Genomic DNA, 23549 nt, shown 5'->3' with positions numbered 1-23549 from the left:
GCGTCCACCTCTTGTTTGATGTGGTCGTTCAAATAGAGAAGGCATGTGTCAGTGGAGTGGGATGTTCTGAACCCAGATTGGAATTCGTAGATTAAGATTTTTTTTCTCCGCTAGGTACTTTTCGACCTGTTCGTAGAAAAATGTTTCCATGACTTTTGAGATGGAGGTAAGAATAGAAACAGGGCGCCTACCCAACCAAATCCAAACGGAAATTAACCCTACTAGGTCTAAGCCATTCTTTCCTATATTAGGTTTGCCTGGATTAATTGTGTAATAATGCATGTATAACATCAACCCTGTATTGCACATTCATGTATAATATAGTATTTACTGGATGTGTTTGGAGTGGTTTTAAATAATGTTTCCCTCCCTTCTCTCTCTGTTTGAACCAGAGCTGGATGTGTTCGGAGTGGTTTTAAATTATGTTTCCCTCCCTTCTCTCTCTGTTTGAACCAGAGCTGGATGTGTTCGGAGTGGTTTTAAATTATGTTTCCCTCCCTTCTCTCTCTGTTTGAACCAGAGCTGGATGTGTTCGGAGTGACGGTCTACTCCATTTTGACCTTCATGTCCATTATGTCTCTGCTGCTATACCTGGAGGAGTGTGTTTATGTTTACCGGAAGACACTCTACCCCCAGAAGACCAGCATTATCTGGATCAACGGTGCTGCACCGGTAGGCAGACTAATTGTGTACAATTGTGTATCTCGGTGTACAAAACATAATACATATTCCTAGTATTGGGTAAGATCGAACCCCAACAGAAAATGTCATACAATTCCCCTTTGTACTTACAATTTTGCTCTGTTGCTCAAACTTGCAACATGCAATCACACACCAGACACAACTACATGATTGTTGTAATATATACAGTAATGGGGAACTATCTTATAAATGGCCTTTTCCAGTGGTTTGCATTGTTTTCTAGCAATGTGGGGTTGTACCAACACTGACTAGATGTTAAATTCTCATTCAGTCCCATTCCTCCAGTTCAGCTGATACAAGATCCTCCCCCACTAAACCAAGCCATTCAGAATTGACTCGCTATCCTACATAATAATGCGCTGATCTGCCACCGCCCGCCCACAATCAACTGTGATACGTTTATATGAGCAGCGAGTGGAAATAATGCGGAAGCGGTTTTCGACAGCAGAGACCTTCAGCTGTTCACACACACATATAACTAGATACAACGGGTGGGAGGGAATGGGACTGGGGGGTCGCTCTCTCTCTCTCGCTCTCTCGCCCGCTCTCTCTCTCTCTTGCTCGCTCGCTTTCTCTCTCGCTCTCTCTCGTATCAGCACTCGCTGTATCAGCGTCAACCTGTTGCAAAATATCATAGCGCACGCTCCCACTCGCACGCCGTATTCCGATCCGTGCAAAATTAATTAGTCCCTCTCTATCTCTCTCTCTCTCTCTCCCCCAAAGGTATCTGCCAGTGCAGGTGGGTGACTGTCACTCAAAGCGCATTGCTAGTATGGGCGGAGCCCAGCCAAAAACAGCTTGGAATCTGGAAGGGCAGAAAGTGGTCCACCAAAGTACTTGATTAAAAATACATAACAATGAATTTTATTGAAAAAAAACGTACAGATGTGTTCCATAGACTCACAGGAATTGTGTAAAATTGCCCAAATAGTGAAAGAAATAGCAAAATAGTTCCCCTTTAAATATGTTTATAAAACAGTTGTAACAATATTATAAAGATATACTCCTTTCTGATTGGCCGGCAGGTGTGCGCTAAAACGTATTTAATGTCCACGTAGTTCGTCTCACGCCGCTGTGCGTCTCTGATTGGATCTTAAGTTTGTGTGGCACGGCGTGAACGCCAATCAATCGCGTGCGCATAGTGTCACTAACCCGCCTACCCTACCCTATTTTGATTGGATAATTATATTCCTAAGATCAACCCGTGCAGTTATTTTGCACTGAGTGATTGACAGCTCGCCATTACTGCAGTTATGGGATCAGGCCTGATCAGAGAGCTCAGAGCTGTCACTTGGCCATTTTTGAAAAGAAAAAAAAATTCACTGGCATTTTTTTACAGATGAAAACATTTCTAAAAAAAAAATATATATATATATATATATATATATATATATATATATATATAAATTAATTAATAATAATTATGAGTGAAGTACTGCCTCACGTGTTGTCATGGAATAACCTCCACTGGTATACTCTCATTATCATTATCAACCTGTTAAGCCGTAAGGACCCTGCTTTTCTTTATCATAAATCGATCAATAGAGACTGTATTAGATCCCCCATTATCACACTAATTTGCTACAACCCTGTCCACATTTTTTTGAGATCGCCAAATGATTGACGGAGCTAGAGCCCCCGGAGGTCAGGGGCGGTAATGTGTACTTTGGTGCACGCCTCACATATCGGCATGTAACTCGAGAACCGCTGAATGGATTTTGTCACCTGAAAGGGCAATTGACAGGCAACAAATAGGGCTTTAATTCTATCTATATATTGTATTAAAAGAAATGCACACGCCGCTAGAGGTCAGCAAAGTGGCGCGTCGCGAATCGTCCTCATGAGGGCCCAAGAGTAAAGACCATAACCCTATCAAAACAGCAGTCAAAGTGTATATTTTCATTTTGACAGATGTTTTGTAAGATTTACAGAAAATAAGAATTTATCGAAAAAATGCTAATTATATCTCTTTTAACGTTAAACTGTGAGGAAATTACTAAATCCAGATTTAACCCTGTCATTGGAAAGAGGAGCCTTTTCCCTATCCATAAATGTATGATTTGGCCATAATAAGGTCAAGGTCAAGTTCAAGGTCAAATATGAATTTATAATTAAAATCGATTATCATTTATTACTATATCTACAAATCCTTCTATTTAATCATCTTCCCTCTATTAATTTGCTTAGATTTTTTGTACACTTGATCTCAATAAGGTGGTGAATGAGCTCATAGAGCTAAATCTCTTTGTTACAATTGTAACATGGTGTTATTCACCGGCACAGATGCAAAAAAAATATCATCATTTATATTCTCCTTTTTTTCATTACAATTTACTCAAGCCTAGTAACAGACACAATATCTCTGACACTGGGAATACATACCCCCAGGTCCCTAGATGTTCCTAGATACCAAGAACATGCTAATTGACCTTGTAGAAGTGGAGCAATCTTCCATTTACTTAGGCATGTACCTTTAGGCGAAATTTCTGAAAATAGGGCTATACAGCTTAACAGGTGTATATTATTTTACATGATTCTATTATTTTATATTATTATTATTATTATTATTATTATTATTATTATTATTATTATTATTATTATTATTATTATTATTATTATTATTATTATTATTATTATTATTATTATTATTATTATTATTATTATTATTATTATTATTATTATTATTATTATTATTATTATTATTATTATTATTATTATTATTATTATTATTATTATTATTATTATTATTATTATTATTATTTCTACTATTATCTTTTTTTACCTTCCCCATGCTTGTATGACACCTGAATTTCCCCAAGGGTATTGTTAAAGGAACACTTGACTTGACTTGAACTGAGTATAAATTCAATGGTAGTCTATGGAGTGTATCCGTCACCACCACATGTTTTATAGCAAAGAAAGTGTAGAAAGTGGCATCATATCATACACAACAAAGAGTTTATTTTTTTAATAACAAAATGTCAATGGTATAATTCTATGTGTCTCTTACAGGTAATTTCCACCATGGCTTGTTTTGGGATGTGGATTCCGAGGGCTGTCTTTTTTACAGATTTGACTTCCAACTGGTAGGTTTGTTTTGTTACGCGAAACTCACAGTAGTCAGGTTTCAGGTATGTTCTACTGAAGAAAAGTTTGCAAATTGTACATTGTTTGATTAATACTAAACCAATTTGTGAAATGATGGCCTGTAGTCAGCATAAAACAAATTGAATGGTTAGGGGGAAATTAAGAGAATCCACCATTTAATGATCATTATAGCAACTCTGTCTGAAGACTGTAGATGTTGAGACATTTCACGTGATGTACCACATACACTCAAAATGTAATGCAATTAGGGCTGTCAAAATTAATGCTTTAACTTTGGAGATTAATTTAAATTATTTAAAGCATTAAAATAAATTTATCTATGGAGTGAAAAATCTTCAATCTTATAAGAAAGAGGTCTAGCTGAGTCAATGTTGATGGTTTTGTTGAACATTTGTATTTCACGGGAGAGAAACTGTATTCTAAGAAAGCTATTAAAATAGTCTTTGAATCTAAATATACTTTCTTTGTGTTGATTTTACATTAATTCCATGATTTTACTAAAGTAAATATCTGTTACAAGCTTCGGTCTTAAGTAGAAAAATGCTATTTTTAATCTAGATTAATTACAGAAAATGGTGAGATTCATTAGTTAATTTTTTTTATCTATTGACAGCACTAAATGCAATGTATGCGATGACTGGTGCATGGACTGACCAGATAAATTGCTACAGAGCAAGATTCAAGTCAAAGTGATTTTCTCTCTCATATGCCAAGAGTTTTCTTTTTATTTATTTTTTAACATGCTCTTAAGGCTCTAAGTAGGGTGATCCAGCAAGAAATATGAATTAATCAAAAGGCCTAGATGATGGACTGTGCACTGCACTCTCCATGGTGCTGAATTGACCAAAATATGTTTTGGGAGAGGTCAGCTAACCTTAAAGGCGGCAAATAAAAATTATGGAACCCTTTGCAGTGGAACCCTAATAAATAAACGGAAATGTTTAAAGAATCATTAAAATTATGTAAATTGAGTCAGAAAGGGCTTATTGTGGAATGTTAATGCCAGGAGATGTAATAGAGGGATATCAAATGTTAAAAGTTAGATAGGGATATCAGAGAGGTGAAAGGTTAGAGAGGGATATCAAAGAGAGGTGAACGGTTAGAGAGGGTTATCAGAGGTAAAAGGTTAAAGAGGGATATCAGAGGTGAAAGGTTAGAGAGGGATATCAGAGAGGTGAAAGGTTAGAGAGGGTTATCAGAGGTAAAAGGTTAAAGAGGGATATCAGAGGTGAAAGGTTAGAGAGGGATATCAGAGAGGTGAAAGGTTAGAGAGGGATATCAGAGAGATGTGAAAGGTTAGAGAGGGATATCAGAGGGGTTAAAGGTGAGAAGGATATCAGAGGGGTTAACGGTTAGAGAGGGATATCAGAGGTTACGTTTTTTTTTTCAGCTTCAGATGTATCATTTGATTTGTTGTTTCAGTGCCCCCTCTCTGAGCACAGCCACCTCTCAGTACATTGAGGGGGCGTGACCCTCTGTTCATTGAAAGGAGATGTCAAGTTAGTATCATGGGAAATGTGCTTACCATCTTCTCCAGAGTCAGACAAGAAGATAGACACCACTTTCCTCTCTGTGCGTTCAGCTGCTATCCGACTGCAAGCTAGCCTAGCTTAGCACAAATGAATGGAAGCGGATACGGACCACTAGCCTAGCTTAAAAGTCCAGGAGAGGTGTTGTTCGTGATCTGATCCATATCCGCTTCCATTTGTTTGTGCTAAGCTAGGCTAGCTTGCAGCCGGATAGCTTTTTACTGAACGCACAGAGAGGAAATTGGTATCTTATCTTCTTGTCTGACTCTGGAGAAGACGGTAAGAGCATTTCCCAAAATGTTCCTATAAATTGGGTAAACATTTTAAAGGACATTTAATAAAATTTACCCTAACCCTGTTTTCTGTAATAATACTTTGATTGTTGTCTCTGTGTGTAGTTACTTTGCAGTGGTGATGTATAAGGTGCTGATCCTGATGATTGAGGAGCTGGGAGGCAGCAAGGCCTTTCTGAAACGCTCGTCGGGTCAAACTGTCAAGATCAATACGGGACCCTGCTGCTGCTGCTGTCTCTGTTTACCCCGCGTGCCGATCACAAGGTAGCTATGTATCTCTTTACATCATTCAGTTATCTTAAATTACATGGTAGCTAACTATTCATCTCTTTATATTATTCACTTAGTTATCTTTAAGGTGCACTATGCAGTTTAGGGGAGCGAAAATGTGTTTACAATTTACAATTTGCAATTTACTATAATGTTTTACTGTATGTATTCTTTCATGTCGTCTGTTTGAAGCATTGTGAACCAAAACGTAAGCTTAGATCTTCTTCACTGAATAATAAATACAAAAAACTAAATTGCAAGCCCTACCAGTGTAAATAAATATTGGTTAATGTACCATCATTTAATGTTAGTTCATTGTTATTTTATAGTTAAGTTTCACGTACCTTTTTGTTAAATTCCTAACTGTTTATGGATGGTTGGTAAGTGCTATGTAATGTAATTTGTTCATTAATTGATTTGATTAAAAAACAATGAACATTGTTATATTGTATCATAACTGATAAGAAATGGGAACAATGGTCCTCATTCTCGAACATACGTAAAATTTACCAAGGAATTCCTTCGTAACTCGATTTACGTACTTATTCGGCATTCTCGAACGGCTTCGTATATTGTAAATTCTGTGTAGGATTTACGTACTCGAAAAGGCAGTCGTAAGTCATTGGGGATTGCCGATACTACAGACATCCGTGGAATTAAATAATTATAATGATAATTAATACGACAATATTTCATTATCATTAATAATTACGTTTTGCAGTTATAGTCCTGACTCAATGAGGCATTGTGAGCATTACACACACACTGCAAACGAAATAAATAAGAACTAAACTGATCGCCGCGGATATAGCTACTGTATAGTGGAATACTGTAACGTTAAAAGGCATGTTCTGATCTGGAAGACACAAACACAAACACCTGCTTCCCTACCTATTTGAAAATGCTCTTTGGAGATCAGTGACTAACATTTTTAAATAGTAGAACACTGTCAAAGACTGTGTGTATACAATATAGATATCAGACACAACTTTTCTGTGGTTAATTCAGTTGGAAGCAGTCAAAACAAATTGTGCAGCTCACACCTTGGAGTCTAAACTCTCATCAATCTTGCATTGGGAGGGGAGGCGTGTCAGAATAACATCCCTGACCCCCAGCAGGCCTATGGATCTTGATTCTGGAACCGAGTTTAACGTTTTGCTTATCATCATAGTATTTCCCGAAGGTATAGTAAGTCAAATACATGATTTCAGTATTGAAAATCCACAGTATTCCCCTTTAAGTCTATTACTGTATCCAAAAACGGATACAAATATCAAATAAAATTCCTCTGTAGGGTAAATAGTTATCGAACAGGTTCATAACTGGCCCACCAGGTGGCAGCATAATGTCAGTTTGTATGAAATGGCGACTTGTTTACATTGAAAGTACCCTTTCCAGCCCTGTCTGGTGTGGACATGTAGTGTCTAATTTAACCCTTTATTTAACCCTTGCACTGAATAACCATAATTACTTCATTACCAGTTGTAAAGTCAATCCAAATCACTTGGAGTGTGAATGTGATACATCACTAGAAACTACTCAACCTCAACTGTCTTTAACTATGAGTGAACACAACACTCTTACCATCACACTTACCAACTTTAGATAATAAAGTTTGAAAACGTTGTTCCTCTGAAAACTTAAAATGGACTTATATGGTTTTTAGTCTGAGGTACTCAAAGACAGCATTGACTCGAGAGTCCCTCTGGCCTGTGTTATCATTCATCATTCTGTGTATATTCATTCCATGGTCAGACGGTTGTTATTCCTAATGAAGCTGGGTGCTCTGCAGTACGCCATCTTAAAGACCGTCCTCTCTGTCCTCTCCATCATACTGTGGGCCAATGGAAACTTTGACCCATCCGACGTAAGTCAATCAAAAGTACTGTCTGTCTGTCTGTCTGTCTGTCTGTCTGTCTGTCTGTCTGTCTGTCTGTCTGTCTGTCTGTCTGTCTGTCTGTCTGTCTGCCTGTCTGCCTGTCTGCCTCTGTCTGTCTGTCTGTCTGTCTGTCTGTCTGTTTATGTACAGTATTTATAAAACTGGATAATGGATTCACAACTCATCACCACTTTCTTAAGCTGGATATTACGAGCCCGTCTATTTGGATTGGCCCAATCGTTGGTGTTCTGACCATCACTGCGCTCTGGCCTGTTGCCATCATGTTCATGAACCACAAAGACAAACTACGGAGCCTCAAGATGATCCCTAAGTACGCCATGTACCAAGTGAGTCAACACATGCACCCTAACCCTAACCACAATCACTCATTAAAATACAACTACCCTTTTCTTTTCTTTTTTGATCCACTTTTTCTCCCCATTTTCAATTTTTCTCCCATCCCAATTTCATATTTCCAATTCTTCCCTCCCCTGTCTTGCACGTTGCTAGACTATGCCTCCCACAGGTCGGTTGTAGTGAGGATAGAAGCCTTGCATCACGTGTCCCCTCCGGTACACGAGGAGGCAGCCTGTCGCATCTTTTCACCGCAACGGCTCGAACTCTCAGTGGCGAGGAGTAACGCGTGGGAGGCTCACGCTGCCCCCGATACTTCCTGTTTCCGCCGTACCCAACCGACCTGTAGGAGTCGCTGTCCACAACGTCCAATCCCCGCCCACCGGCTTTCCCACCCTCTAACACTGCCAATTGTGTTAGTATGACGGCCGGCCAAGCCGGTAGCAACGCAGAGAGCTGGGCTCGATACCAGCATCTCCTGCGTTAGTGGCGAGTGCCTTGCCCACTGCGCCACTCAGCCGCCCTACAACTACCTTTTTCACAGTCATCTTGCTAACTGCTTTTTGAAATACCCCCCAGATTTGGGACCCATAGCTTCATTGGGACCCAATAAAAGCTTGGCGTTGCTAATAAACATTTAAAAAAAAAATTATAAACGTGTAAACATCACAGAGGCAGCGTTGCATCAGAATGGCTTCTTCTCTGCATTTGTGACATGCCTGGTGCGCCCAGCATGCAACGCTGCCTCTGTGATGTTTACACATTTATAAAAAATATTTTAAATGTTTATTAGCAACGCCAAGCTTTCAAACCATCACATATTTCTGTCCGAAACCCTCGTGCAACTGTGAGTACCTTTGACAGGCAGAACCAGTCCTTCATGGTAAATCTAGGTTGGTTTGCTACGGACTAGGAAGTGACTGTGGATTCACTCGGTGCATCACAGTCACGAAAGGGGCTAGCTGTCACCACAGCCTGACCAATGAGGGTTGACGACTACCAGACTAACCACCAGAGAAGAAGAACGTCAGTTGTGGTCCAAGACGACATATAACGTAAGGTTATGTATATAACCAAGTTCTGTGAATGCTAGTGACGCTCAGCATCATAATGCATATATCTCGCTTCAGTGGATATGCACTGAATACATTTCAAAATGTACCTTTACATACCAACATCCGTCTGACCACACCCCCATCTGCTGCCTACATAAGCAGGGGTGGGGCCACACACTCATCTCCTTCCCAACAAATTTCACCACAATGAAAGATCAAGGGCCGCAGTGGCGTCTAGATGCTGAGCGTCACTAGCATTCACAGAACTTGGTTATATACATAACCTTACGTTCTGTTTCATGCTAGCTTCCGCTCAGCATCATAATGCATAGCAGGAGCTGAGTGGGAGCTAGAAGCTCGACAAATGTACCCCACTGAGGCCCCCCACAACCATCATAACCAGGGAGGACCGATACCTAGTAAACTGGCGCTCGGAAGAGACAAAACTCCATCCCAGTTGCCCTATAAAAACGCTGTTTTAATAACGAGCAACCAAGGCGCACTTAGCCCCCTGCGTGATTCTTAACAGAAACACCCCGAGCCAGCACTATGTATGCGTCAAGACCCAAACACATCAATGGATAGTCTAGCAAGACACCAGACATTGTTCCTCCAAGTCGCCTGGGAGAACGACACGGAGCCGTCGTGCTTCATGTTCCTTCCTCTTTTTATTTAAAAAAGAAAGAAACACAGACTGACATGAATCCCACGTAACGCAGCTGAGGGTAAAAATTGTTTACATTTTTACATCCCGCCACCCTCGCCACAGGGAGGAGACGGAAATCCCCAGAGAGACTTCCCACGCGAGCTGTATAGATTGAAAAGAATATATTGCAACATTGAGCTATGTAACACTTGGGTTAGGGCTCTCCGAGGAGGAGGCACTGAACCAATACACACTCCATAATCGAATTGAATCGAATACACACACAATAAAGCAGAACTCCTTTTTTGAAGTTCTACTCACCTTGACAATCTGAGGAGGAGGCTCTGAACTCACAGAAGGCACTTCTCTCTGAGGAGGAGCTTCGTGAGGAGGAGCTCTTACAACTCCCTGAAACAGATCCATAACATGGACCTGAACAACCCACGGAAGTCTTACCACTAGAGACGCGCTCAGTGACGTACTCTATGGCGGGGGAATTTCCGCGGTGTACACACCCAATCTTCCAGGGCGTGGGACCAGGAAACTTCCCCCCCCCCCCCCCCCCCTCTTACCCTGTAACGTGCCGAACAGCAATGTTACAGGAACCCTGAAAGACGGGTGGTTTTAACCCCTGACCAATCAGAAAAGGGGAGGAAAGGTTTACCAGTTCACCCCTTTATGACCCCTCACCCCTGATACAATGTAATGACAAAGTAGAGCCATGACACCAGTCATAGCATGCTACATGAAGCATTTAACAGCTTCACATAGCTCATGTGCTAACCTGCTATCTGATTTTTACTAAGGAAAAAACACAGAACAGAGAGGGCCTCTTTAAGAGCCCCGGTACCAGACTTACATATGTGCTTCTGTGGGCCAAACCTAATCCAGTTGTAGATCTCAACGACACACACAACCCTTCATCACAACAAAAAATGGCAAAAGTACACTCTCACTACAGAGGAACGCCGTTTTTCATAACGAGAGAGACATGAGTCCTTGATTACGTATTGGCCACAGGCCTTGCTAAACACACATGATAGTGACCAAACAACCTTTTCCCCAGGAAAAGAATCGTTTCTCAAGCAGACGCACAACCCCAGCAGCTTAAGCTGAGGGTTACATCGTATCCCCACAAACACAGTGACACAATATATTGTAAACAACATGTCTGAGAGGAGGGGGGGAAGCCCCAGGGAAACCGGGGGGATCACCCCTCCTACCTTACCCTTGATACGACCAAGTTGAACAGGTAACCCTGTTAATATGTGAACACACTGTTCATTGTCATCACAGGCTGAGAAAAGAATTCATTCCTCAATCACATGTCACTAAGCATAGCTTCACAGGTTAATTAACCCCCTTAGTTGTGAGTTCACCCACGTTACAAACGTTAGATGAACACACATGTTCTCATCACAACTAACCAGATCTTTTTTACACATGTAAACAACAACGCCGATTTCTATGGAGAGAGAAGCTATACCAGTGACAAGACAATTCACACACAACACGCGTCGTATCCTCAATGTATTGCAGCAACACACGTTTTGGAAAACATCGTTATTACAAAACATTTAGAAGGGAAGGAAAGAAGAAGTGTTTAAAGTCCGGTTGGGACTCCTACCCTGAGCGCAGGCCGAGAGGACTGCAATCTGGTTAACGGGACACCGAAGTCGAACACGGCATCTCCTGCGTTGGCGACGAGGGTAACGTCGCTGCGCCACCCAGCCGCTATGTTTCTCCATGTTGACGCAGTCCTCGCTGGCAGGGCTCCCGGTGTAGGTTTGACTATCTGTCGTAGTCAGAGTGTTTAAGGCATGTTATAGTCATAGCAACGTTCAACAGTGTAGCATTAAGCTAACAGCCGCTCTCGACTGATAGCAACAAGCTAACGTTTCCTAGCCTAGTGACACAACGGGCTAGCGGCGCAGCTAACAGCTGACTGGCTAACAGGTAGGCCACAACTAGCACGCAAGCTAAGCAGCTATCACCTGAACTGTACACAACGACATAACAAGCCACACTTCAGACAGGCCGCCGTCGGAAACCCTCCTCATCCTTAAGAGAGAAGAGAAAAAGAAATGTCAAACACAGTTTTCAACAGTGATTTTACCAGACATACGGCGGAGCCGGCACAATTCCCATCTGGGCTGCAGCCGACTTGAACATGGATCTTCCGATAACGAACATCCATGCCCACATTTCCTCGTTTAGGGTGTACTTCCACTCAAGTAAAAGATGGGGCCTGCACGGGACAGAGAATGAATGAATGAATGAATGAATGAATGAATGAATGAATGAATGAAAACTTTATTTAACAGATTGCAGAATGGGTACAATACAGTACGGCTCAATACATACAATTGTTAAGGGGATGCAGACCTGAGAAAGACGTTTGTCTTGTTTCCATCAGGGTCCCCCATTTTCAATTCATATAGACATTTATGACATACACAACATACATGACATTTATGGCATAGGGACATATAGGTATTTAGTACTGATACATTTGTGACATAACGGTATTCAAATATACAGTACTGTTACCCCTAGATCCTGACAGAGTATATACATATGATGGGGAGGGGACTGTACATTAGGAGGGGGTGGGTGGGTGGGAGGGAAATATACATACGGCGGGGAGGGAATATATACATGCGGTGGTGAGGAGACTGTCTATTAGGAGGTGGTGGGGGTTTTGGGCATTTACGGTGGCCAGTTTCGAATTGCAGCCTCCCGTAGGTGCTCTTTAAGAGCGGTTTTGAATGTGGGCAGGGATTCACATTCCTTTACAGCTTTGGGTAGGGCGTTCCACATTGTTGTGGCATAATTGCGAAACGTGTTTAGTCCCTTGTTTGAGCCGAATCTGGGTTTAACATGATTTGTTGAGCTTCCTCTGGTGTAGTGGTTGTGGTATTCACTGACCTTTGGGAAGTATTTTGACATGTACATGGGCACCCCGGTCGTATAGTGTATCTTGTAGACCAGGCCCATTGCAAGTTGCTGTACTCTGTCGTCTACTCTAAGCCATCCTAGGTTGGCAAAGTGGGCAGGGGTGAGGTGGGTTCTGGGGTTCAGGTCAAGTAGTAGTCTGACCAGTTTGTTTTGTGATGTTTGTAATTTTGTTTTAAGCGCCTTTGAGGTGCTTTGGTACCATGAGGTGCACGCATAGTCATAGTACCCTTGAATGAGTGCTCCTGCCAGAGTCTTCAGGGTATTCTTGTTTACCAGAGAGGAGATCCGGTACAAGAATCTAGTTCGTTGGTTGACTTTTTTTTATTACATTGGATGCCATTTTGTCACAGGAAAGATTTGCCTCTAGGATGGAACCCAGGTAGGTAATTTCGTCTTTCCTTGTGACAATATTGTCACCCACTGTAACTGAGAATCCGTCGGTCTTGCTGAGTTTGTTATTTGAACCGAAGAGAATGGACTCTGTTTTGCCCATGTGTAATGATAGTTTGTTATCAGCGAGCCATATGCAGATTTTGACTAGTTCCGTGCTGAGGGTTTTTTCAACCTGCAATTTGTTCTTGTCAGAGACCAGCAGGGCTGAGTCGTCCGCAAACAGGAACAAGTTGCAGTCACAGGCTGACGACATGTCATTTGCATAAATTAGGAAGAGTAGCGGTCCTAGTATGCTTCCTTGTGGAACACCACAGCTCACTGTGAGGGGGGGGGATAGAGTACCGTTTACCTCTACCATCTGTTCTCTCCCCTCCAGGTAGGATTGCATCCAGCTCACTGATAAGCTATCAAAACCAATTGCTTTTAGCTTGTCCATTAGAATGGAGTGATTGACAGTGTCGAAGGCCTTTTGTAGGTCCAGCATGACCATGCCGCAGTATTTGCCCGCGTCCACCTCTTGTTTGATGTGGTTGTTCAAATAGAGGAGGCATGTGTCAGTGGAGTGGGACGTTCTGAAGCCAGATTGGAATTCGTAGATTCGATTTTTTTCCGCCAAGTACTTTTCGACCTGTTCATAGACTATTTTCTCCATGACTTTCGAGATGGAGGTAAGAATAGAAACAGGGCGGTAGTTGCCTGGGTCTAATTTGCTGCCCTTTTTGTGTAGAGGGGTCACTCTCGCAATTTTGAAGTCCTTGGGGACGTGCCCCTGTTTTATAGAGAGGTTTATTATGTGTGTGATGACTGGGGTGATGGCGGCTGCTGCGTCTCTGAGGAATTTGGAGGGGATGTTGTCATGGCCAGTGGCCTTGTTAGGTTGGAGGGCGCTAAATTTTTTGAGTACCTCATCGGTTGTTACCATTTCAAGTTTGAAGTCGTCTTTGTGGACCCCTAGGTTTTTGTAGTATGCTACTATGTGTTCTACCCCATAATGCCCTGAGTGGGAGGGTAGTTTGTTTACCAGTGTTGTGGCTATGTTTGTGAAGAAGATGTTTAAGTAATTGGCTACATCCAGCTTGTCTGTGATGAGCGTGTTGTCCGTCTTTATGTTTATGTTTGAGAATCTGGTTTTAAGTTTTTTACTGCAGCCTAGTTGATTATTGAGTAATTTCCAAAGTTCGCAGGGTTTGTTTTTGTTTTCCTCAGTTTTGTCGTTGATGAAATTTCTTTTTGCGGTTCTGATCATGGTGTTTACGTCATTTCTTAGTAAACACGCAAGCATCCGCTTGTCCAGAGAATCCCGGGTTCTACCAGGTCTCTGTCGCGGCCCACTAGTTGACCATCATGGGCTTCAGACCAAGATCCTCCGCCGTCGCCTAAGAGGCCGAACAGAGGACCCCAATCTGGGGCCGGTTTTCGTAAAAATTGTCAGCTAGCCCCCATAGCACTAACAGACAACTGGCGCTCGCAAGCAAAACATTACTCACCCAGGCTAGAAAAAACAACCAGTCTCTCACAACAGACGGTGCCTTTCACAGTCCAGCTGTATAACCGGAGGTTCAATTACCTATCCAGCCGCAGCAAGGAGGACTGCCGGTGGGGAGTATATCAGCGACGCGAGCCCCTAATACGAAAAACCCGGTGAAGGTTTAGAATGATCATCATCTTCCAGACACTCCAGTGACGAAGACAATATCGCCGTATTTTCTCGAAAATAGTGAGAGAGAAAATAAAGATATAATGTCAACGTATCTCCTTGTTCTTCTGTTTTCCTTTCTCCAGCTAATACTTTCTTCCTCGCCAAGTGATTGGTATACAGGCACTATATTGTGGATGAAATTTGAGAAGGAGATGAGTGTGTGGCCCCACCCCTGCTTATGTAGGCAGCAGATGGGGGTGTGGTCAGACGGATGTTGATATGTAAAGGTACATTTTGAAATTTATTCAGTGCATATCCACTGAAGCGAGATATATGCATTATGATGCTGAGCGGAAGCTAGCATGAAACAGAACAGCTGGTGCTGATCCTGAGTCAGCTGCAGACTGCTATCATTAACATCTTGTCTGTATCTCCATATAACCGACCTATCTCCCTGTCTCGATTCTTGTACCGGATCTCCTCTCTGGTAAACAAGAATACCCTGAAGACTCTGGCAGGAGCACTCATTCAAGGGTACTACGACTATGCTTGCACCTCATGGTACCAAAGCACCTCAAAGGCGCTAAAAACAAAATTACAAACATCTCAAAACAAACTGGTCAGACTACTGCTTGACCTTACTCCTAGAACCCACCTCACCCCTGCCCACTTTGACAACCTAGGATGGCTTAGAGTAGACGACAGAGTACAGCAACTTGCAATGGGCCTGGTCTACAAGATACACTACACGACCAAGGTACCCATGTACATGTCAAAATACTTCCCAAAGGTCAGTGAATACAACGATCACAACACCAGAGGGAGCTCCACAAATCATGTTAAACCCAGATTCGGCTCAAATAAGGGACTAAACACGTTTCGCAATTATGCCACATCAATGTGGAACACCCTACCCTAAGCTGTAAAGGAATGTGGATCACTACCCACTTTCAAAACCACTCTCAAGGGACACCTACGGGAGACTGCAATTCAAAACTGGCCCCTGTAAATGTCCTAACCCAACCCCCTCCAATGTACAGTAATTTACCTAGTATGGTTTTGTCAATAGTCCAATGTACAATGTTGCTTGTTTGTACAGTGTCCCCCCCCCCCCCCCCCCCAATGTACAGTTTTGCTTGTTTATACAGTGTTTCTCCCCCCCCCCCAACCACCTCCAATGTAAATTACCCAGTATGGTTGTCAATATCCCAATGTACCCAACCCAATATACGTCAAATGTATATACTCCCTTTTCTTGACTCCTTTTGTATCACAAACAGTACTGTATTTGCAAATCTGGTATGTCATAAATGTATAGATGTAGCAGTACTGACTATCTGTATGTCATGTATGTCATATGTCCTGATGAATTGAAAATGGGGGACCCTGATGTAAACAAGACGAAAGTCTTTCTCTGGTCTGCATCCCCTTAACAATTGTGTGTATTGAGCTGTACTGTATTGTACCCATTCTGCAATCTGTTAATAAAGTTTTCAATCAATCAATCAATCAATCAGTTTCCGGCTGTCCCTGAGCAATGACCGGAGTGTTGAATGTCCCGTGATTAAGACAGGGAGGACGCGACCCTCTTTGCGCCGCCCCTGTGCCTCAAATAGATTCGCTATCAGCTCTATCTTTAATAATGTTCAGTTGCTATTGCATGCACTCATCTGTGTTTCACTACACACTTGAGTGCATGCTTACCAACTGTTAGTCTGCAACACTACTATCACGACATCTAAAAAGGGAGATCCCCCCTTGAATGGCCCTTCTAAGGTTTCTCTCCTCCACACTGCCTGTGGAGCATTTTTCCCTATTGTTAGGTTTTAGTGAGTTTTTCCTTACCTTCGCGTGGGGTATGTCTGGGAGTGCTTGCATTCTTTCATTTATTTGCATTTATTTTAAATTTGTTGGACCTTATGGTGTTCTTGTTCTGTTCTTGACTTATTGTTATGTTTTCTTCTTGACTTGTTTAAAGAAGACCTGTACGGCCCATGGGGACATTAACGTGTGTTGTCGGGCCTTATAAATAAATTTGATTTTATTTTATTTGATAACAGCTGGTGCTGATCCTGAGTCAGCTGCAGACTGCTATCATTAACATCTTGGCCTTGGATGGGACCATCGCCTGTGCCCCTCCTTTCTCGTCCCAAGGCCGGGCTTCAAGTAAGTCACATCTTAAAATACTACATACTCAGATTGTATACACTATACTATACAGAGTAACATATAGCAACGGCATCAACTAAAGATGGTAAATATGGGGGGTTCTAGTTGCCGAAACAACATTTCTGATAGTTCATAAGAACACAACTAGATGGGCATCCCCTACACCAGGAGAAATGTATTGGCCCTATATAGCCCATATGGATTGAAATGCATTGTGCCGTCTTTCAGCCTTACAGCTTCTGGGATGTAGGATGAGCTGTATAGCTCTGTCCACCTTGCGTTACTGGGAAATTGTCCTAAATAGCTACAGGTTACATGCTGTTAACTAGATGCTAGCCTTCATTCATAGACTGACTCATTGCTGAATGGGTAGTGCAGACAAGATGTTAGCCTTCATTCATAGACTGACTCATTGCTAATTGGGTAGTGCAGACTAGATGCTAGCCTTCATTCACAGACTGACTCATTGTTGAATGGGTAGTGCAGACTAGATGCTAGCCTTCATTTGTAGACTGACTCATTGCTGAATGGGTAGTGCAGACTAGATGCTAGCCTTCATTCATAGACTGACTCATTGCTGAATGGGTAGTGCAGACAAGATGTTAGCCTTCATTTGTAGACCGACTCATTGCTGAATGGGTAGTGCAGACTAGATGCTAGTCTTCATTCATAGACTGACTCATTGCTGAATGGGTAGTGCAGACTAGATGCTAGCCTTCATTCATAGACTGACTCATTGCTTAATGGGTAGTGCAGACTAGATGCTAGCCTTGATTCATAGACTGACTCATTGCTGAATGGGTAGTGCAGACTAGATGTTAGCCTTCATTTGTTAGACTGACTCATTGCTGAATGGGTAGTGCAGACTAAATGCTAGCCTTCGTAGACTGATTCATTGCTGAATGGGTAGTGCAGACTAAATGCTAGCCTTCATTCGTAGACTGACTTATTGCTGAATGAGTAGTGCAGACCTTGCAACTGCACCAGTGGATAATAATTTATTTTTTATTTTTCAGTGAATATCTTAATCACAAGAAGGCTGAGCTTGCTAAGCAGTTTTGTGTTTCTAGGTGGAATAACTATACTAACGCTGTGTTGGACATTGGAGGGGGGGGGGGGGGGTCCAGAGGGGTGGGAGGAGACATGGGGTTACATTTTTGGGGTCTCCTGGACTATTTTTTTTCCTTCTGTTTTTGGTTGCAGGTGTTCTGATTGGGGGGAGGTGTTCACCCTAGGGGGTATTGACATAACAGCTTGTTAAATGTAATGACATATAAACAAATCCTGGAATTCAATTGTTCCTTTTTTATGTGAAACCTCTCAAACCCTCTCAAGGATCCACTGCTGTAGATAACATACTTGGGGCTGTGGGCTATTTGGGGGGGGGAAAGTACACCACTATTATTCAGAAGGATTTCTTTTTGATAATTATACATATCACAATGTCTGCTTAAAATAGTTAAATAACCCAACAGACGGTCACCATACTGGACTACATGGTTAAAGTGTGCTACAGTGACAAATTGAGATTGTGTAGCATCATTCAAGAAAAAAACATGAATACAATAACACAAATAGAATGATAAATATTGATATAAATATTTATATATTGCCCAGCCCTATAAAGGGACTGTAACAGAATAGAACTAAATTGAATGTGTGTGCAACTAAATTTGATTTTGCTTTTGTTACAGTGCTGAGTCAGCAGCTGATGATATGCGAGATGTTCATCATTACCCTGGTCACACGGTTTCTGTACCGGCGCATGTACGACCCACTGCCACTCGACGCAACAGATGACAATGACAACGACTGCAACGTCAAAATTTGCCTGCAGCAGGCCGCTTTGGGAGAGCAGGTTGTCTAAAGAGAGAGAGAGATTATTTTGGGGTGATGGGATGACAGTGGTCAACAAACTGCCGAACCATTTTTCCCCCCACCAGATTGTTCAATAAACTACTAAAATGGCTTGGAACATCTCTACACCTTTACCCTCATAGATAATGCAAGGATCTATGGATATGCACATTAGCAAAGAGTTTAGCGACAATGAAGCTCATGAAAACCTTAATTCTGGGTTTGTTACCCTGTTGTTAGTGCATCCCACCACACAGCAGGTTTTTAGGTATTTTTCTGTTGTTTGCTATAGCTGACCGAAATAAAAAAAAGGCACTGTCACACAATTAAAAATAAATGGATAGCGATGGAATGTTTTCCAATCTGGTGTTGGCTTGGTTGCTCTCTGTCTCTATATTTGTTTCAACTGAGGGTGGCCTGGTGGGGGGGAGGGGGGGGGGGGGGGGGGGGGGGGGGGGTTGAATGGAACTCTAGGATCTGTAGTTTGAAAACACACTGAATTTAACAGTCCCCACACAAAATCTACCCTGATCTTCACATAACAATGTGTTTTTCCAAATGTTTATTAGATTTAGCATTAGAACTGAACTGCCATTGTTTGTTGTATTATGTGAGTTAGAATTAGCTAATAAATGTGTGTTTTTTAAGGCTCTATCTCTTCTTTGATTTCTGTTGTGACATTAATGTGAATGAAAACATTATGTTTTAGTTGTCCCAAAGTCATGCGTTGGCCATTTAGGACCTTTCTTCTTGCAACATTCTTTTTATAAAAAAGCATAGAAGCATAATTGGACAATTTCATTGATTGATTGATTGATTGATTGATTGATTGATTGATTGATTGAAAATGTTATTAACAGATTGCAGAATGGGTACAATACAGTACAGCTCAATACACACAATTGTTAAGGGGATGCAGACCAGAGAAAGACTTTCGTCTTGTTTACATCAGGGTCCCCCATTTTCAATTCACATACATATATATAGACAGTACTGCTACATCCATAGTTCCGAGGCAGGTGCTCACAAAAACATGACAGACCTCACAATTACAAAAGACAAATTACAAACAGTATTATAGTAAAAACGTATACAGTAAAAAGGTGCACAATGAACCAAAAGCTCCCAGGAACAGGCACCAGAATAGGAACCCAACGGATAGTATGTATTATAATAACAGTTAATAACAGATATTCAAACTCAAAGTCAACTTTATTGTCATTTCCCATAATGTGCAAGACATACAGAAAAATGAAATTACGTTCCCCCCTTCCCACGGTGTATATAAAAAGATCGACAATATAAACATAAAGTAACATATAGGACACTATAAACATAAAGTAACATAATAGGACACAATGTACACACACAATATACAGGACTATACAATATAAACTAGCTAAAAATTAAATGAATGATTTAAATAAATATAGAGGTAAAAGAGAACTTAGTGCAAATCTTCTAGCAGCAGTGGTACATAGTAAAATAAATAATGTCAGTAAAATAAAATAATGGCAGTAAAGTGGCAGTGAGTTAGTAAAGTAAAGTGGCAGCGTGTGATGGTGTGATGGTGTGATGGTGTGTGTGCGTGTGTGTGTGTGTGTGTGTGTGTGTGTGTGTGTGTGTGTGTGTGTGTGTGTGTGTGTGTGTGTGTGTGTGTGTGTGTGTGTGTGTGTGTGTGTGTGTGTGTGTGTGTGTGTGTGTGTGTGTGTGTGTGTGTGTGTGTGTGTGTGTGTGTGTGTGTGTGTGTGTGTGTGTGTGTGTGTGTGTGTGTGTGTGTGTGTGTGTGTGTGTGTGTGTGTGCGTGCGTGCGTGTGTGTGCGCGTATCAGTGTGGGGGGGGTTTCTTAGTCCAGAGTCGGTGGGGGCAGAGTAAGAGAGGGGGAGATCTGGGTGTGTGTGTGTCAGTGGGGGGGTTGTTCTTAGTCCTATATATTATATGTATTATAACTGGCTTAACATATATTTCTTAGGATTTTAAAGGCACGTTACAATATTATATGCATTATAATAACAGATAATATGTGGTACATAATAGAAAAATAGGATTTTAAAGGTGCATTGCATTCAAAGTCAGAGGTTGGAAGTTCCCATTTCAGAATTATGATCTTAGTGCATTCCAATGCCCAGCTTGGGAAGAAATCATAGATATGTCAAATATGTAGTTTATTTAGGGCAGGGGTCAGCAATCTTTACTATCAAAAGAGCCACTTTTCCCCCCTCGCACAACCTATTTACCCTTAAAATGAAGATAACACAGTGTATAACGTTTTATATATCCCCAAGCATACCCCACATTTAGCATAAAATGCCTGACAATTGCATACCCAAAGTAATTTGCGATTTATTATACTTTATACTTATAGCACACAGTTTGTTGCATTAATGGAATTATAAAGCAACACTTTTTTTTGACTTTTTATTGCTGTTTTTACCTGTTATAACAAAGGAATACCTCAAACTCTTATGAAGAGGAGAAAAAATACTGGCTGTGTAGACCTATTTTTAAATAAAACACAGAAGAGGAGACAAAACACTGGTGTCTGTAGACCGACTTTGAAATAAAACCCTGAACTATTCAGGTATATTTGAGTCCTTCCCTTATTTGTGGAACATTTATAAAATAAAAAGTAGTCCACTTTGAAAAAAGACTACCATGTGTAGACCTACTTTGAAATAAAACACAGAAAAGGAGAAAAAACACTGGCATCTGTAGACCTACTTTGAAATAAAACCCTAAACTATGCAGCTCTATTTGAGTCCTTCCCTTATTTGTGGAAAATCTATACATTTCGCACCACATATCTTCAATCGTCTTCTAAAGATTAAAACAATGGGTTTCCTTCACCAACGGACTTAAGCCAAAACATTTGCTCTTAGGGCCATTTAACCCTCATGTTGTGTTAGGAATTGGCACCACTGACCGTTGTTAGCGGGTCAATGTTGAGTCCTTTCGTTAGGTTTTACCTCATGGACATGACTGGGGGTTCTGTCTCCCAGGCGGTTCTGGGGTCTGGGACCTCTCCTGCATCCCGCCATCAGGTGGGCTAGCAGGGGTGTGTGGGTGTGGACCGCGGGGTGCTGTGTCACACGTGGTCCCGCCTGTGCTGTGCGTTCAGGGGTGCCTGGTTCCCCATTTTTTCGCACTTTGGTGGAGTTGACTGCCTCCCCCCCTTCGTTAGGACGGGCGGGTGGACGGGACTCCCCTCCACCCTGGCTGGGGCTTACGGGCCCTCAGGGGGTGCACCTGTCGGGCCACGCGTCCGCTCTGCCCCTTATCTCAATATGGCAGAGCGAGACGCGATAGCCAGTAATGAGATATAACGAAAGGTTATTTCATAACCTAGTTATATGAATACTGGCTGAGCGTCTCGCTCTTAGCGCCCTGAGGTCCCTTGGATGTTTTTCCGCTTATGGAAATCGATCTGGGAAGGGTGAGCGTGACCATTTCCGGCGTCATATAGGGAGACGCATGGGAGTGGCTTGGTCACGTGCAAGTGGGTGCATTTGTTTGTTTCGCGTGCACGCTAGGTGCGTGGAGGTAAGAGGTTATCTCAATATGGCAGAGCGAGACGCTCAGCCAGTATTCATATAACTAGGTTATGAAATAACCTTTCGTTATTACATATTATAACCTTGAAACAGGCCGCTGGAGACCCTAACACCACATAAGGGTTTCGGGCCGGTTTTGGGATTCACCAACCGTCCCTTGTCTTGGATTCGGTCCTGACTAAGAGCAGGATTTAGGAGCGCTGAGGAGCAGTCTTAACTTGACAGACTGGTGTGCTCCGTGTTCTTAAGCGCTTTATTTGGGAGGAGTCATAGTGATTCCTTCATGTCAACTCTATAGGCCTCCTTGGAATTAATTAATCATAATTTAAATAAATATGACAATATTTGTACGATAAAAAATTACGCATTTGATGTCGGAAAAATAAATAATATGGATTCATCTGATCACAGGGCAGCTGGATTAACCATATCTGAACCAGCTATTTTGGACAAATGTATAATTACTTAATTACTCAGATATTCAAACACAATTATGCAATTATTGTGAAATGATTGAAAAGAATAATTATTTAATGCCTTCTGTGGCATTTGTATTTCTTATTTGTTAAATATCTGTTTTATTGATTAATTATACATTTGAAAGAATGCAGAATAGCCAACATGCAATATATCCCATTGATTGGTACAATGGGACAGACATTTGTCGTTTTATATAGCTATAACCTGCATTCTTTCAAATATATCATTAATCAATAAAACAGATATTGAAATACACTATGTAGCCTACTACACCAAAACTGCAAATAACAGTGGATAAATAAATAAGAACTAAAGCTAATCGCGTGGATATATCTATAGTGGAATAGACTGCATTAATATTCCATAAGTCTTGTTGCACCACACACACGCACACACTGTATAGCCTACATGTCTAATGAATGAACAGTAGGCTTATATTATTCTAATTACTTGTTTCATTAGGATTTAGTAGATACTATATGCTCTGCCCTTTACGTACAGTACACATATTAAGGCCCGCCAGAGTCGGGCGTACCATGAGCGGACTGGTGGACTGTACTATATAGGGCAGCAGTGCAGTATCTGTGATCTCCTAATAAAACAAGTCATTTGAATAATATAAGCCTACTGCGTTCATTCATTACGCACGTAGACTATACAGTACTG

At 41.6% G+C, this 23549-nt stretch overlaps 1 protein-coding gene across 1 annotated transcript in view; it reads left to right on the top strand.

The window, feature by feature from the left end:
• LOC311233454 (organic solute transporter subunit alpha-like) overlaps nt 1-18862 on the top strand; it is a gene marked incomplete at both ends in the record, with an annotated part of 32136 nt that extends 13274 nt beyond the window's left edge. The window contains 7 exons of the mRNA XM_084320421.1: nt 521-672; nt 3715-3788; nt 5738-5896; nt 7658-7769; nt 7982-8128; nt 16887-16992; nt 18690-18862. Coding sequence (XP_084176547.1) covers nt 521-672; nt 3715-3788; nt 5738-5896; nt 7658-7769; nt 7982-8128; nt 16887-16992; nt 18690-18862 — 923 coding nt within the window. The remainder of the gene's footprint in view (nt 1-520; nt 673-3714; nt 3789-5737; nt 5897-7657; nt 7770-7981; nt 8129-16886; nt 16993-18689) is intronic.
• Nucleotides 18863-23549: the final 4687 nt, after the last annotated feature.

This window comes from Notolepis coatsorum, assembly GCF_963971535.1.
Source record: "Notolepis coatsorum genome assembly, chromosome: 8".
Taxonomy (NCBI): domain Eukaryota; kingdom Metazoa; phylum Chordata; class Actinopteri; order Aulopiformes; family Paralepididae; genus Notolepis; species Notolepis coatsorum.
This window is presented reverse-complemented; position numbering and strand designations above follow the sequence as displayed.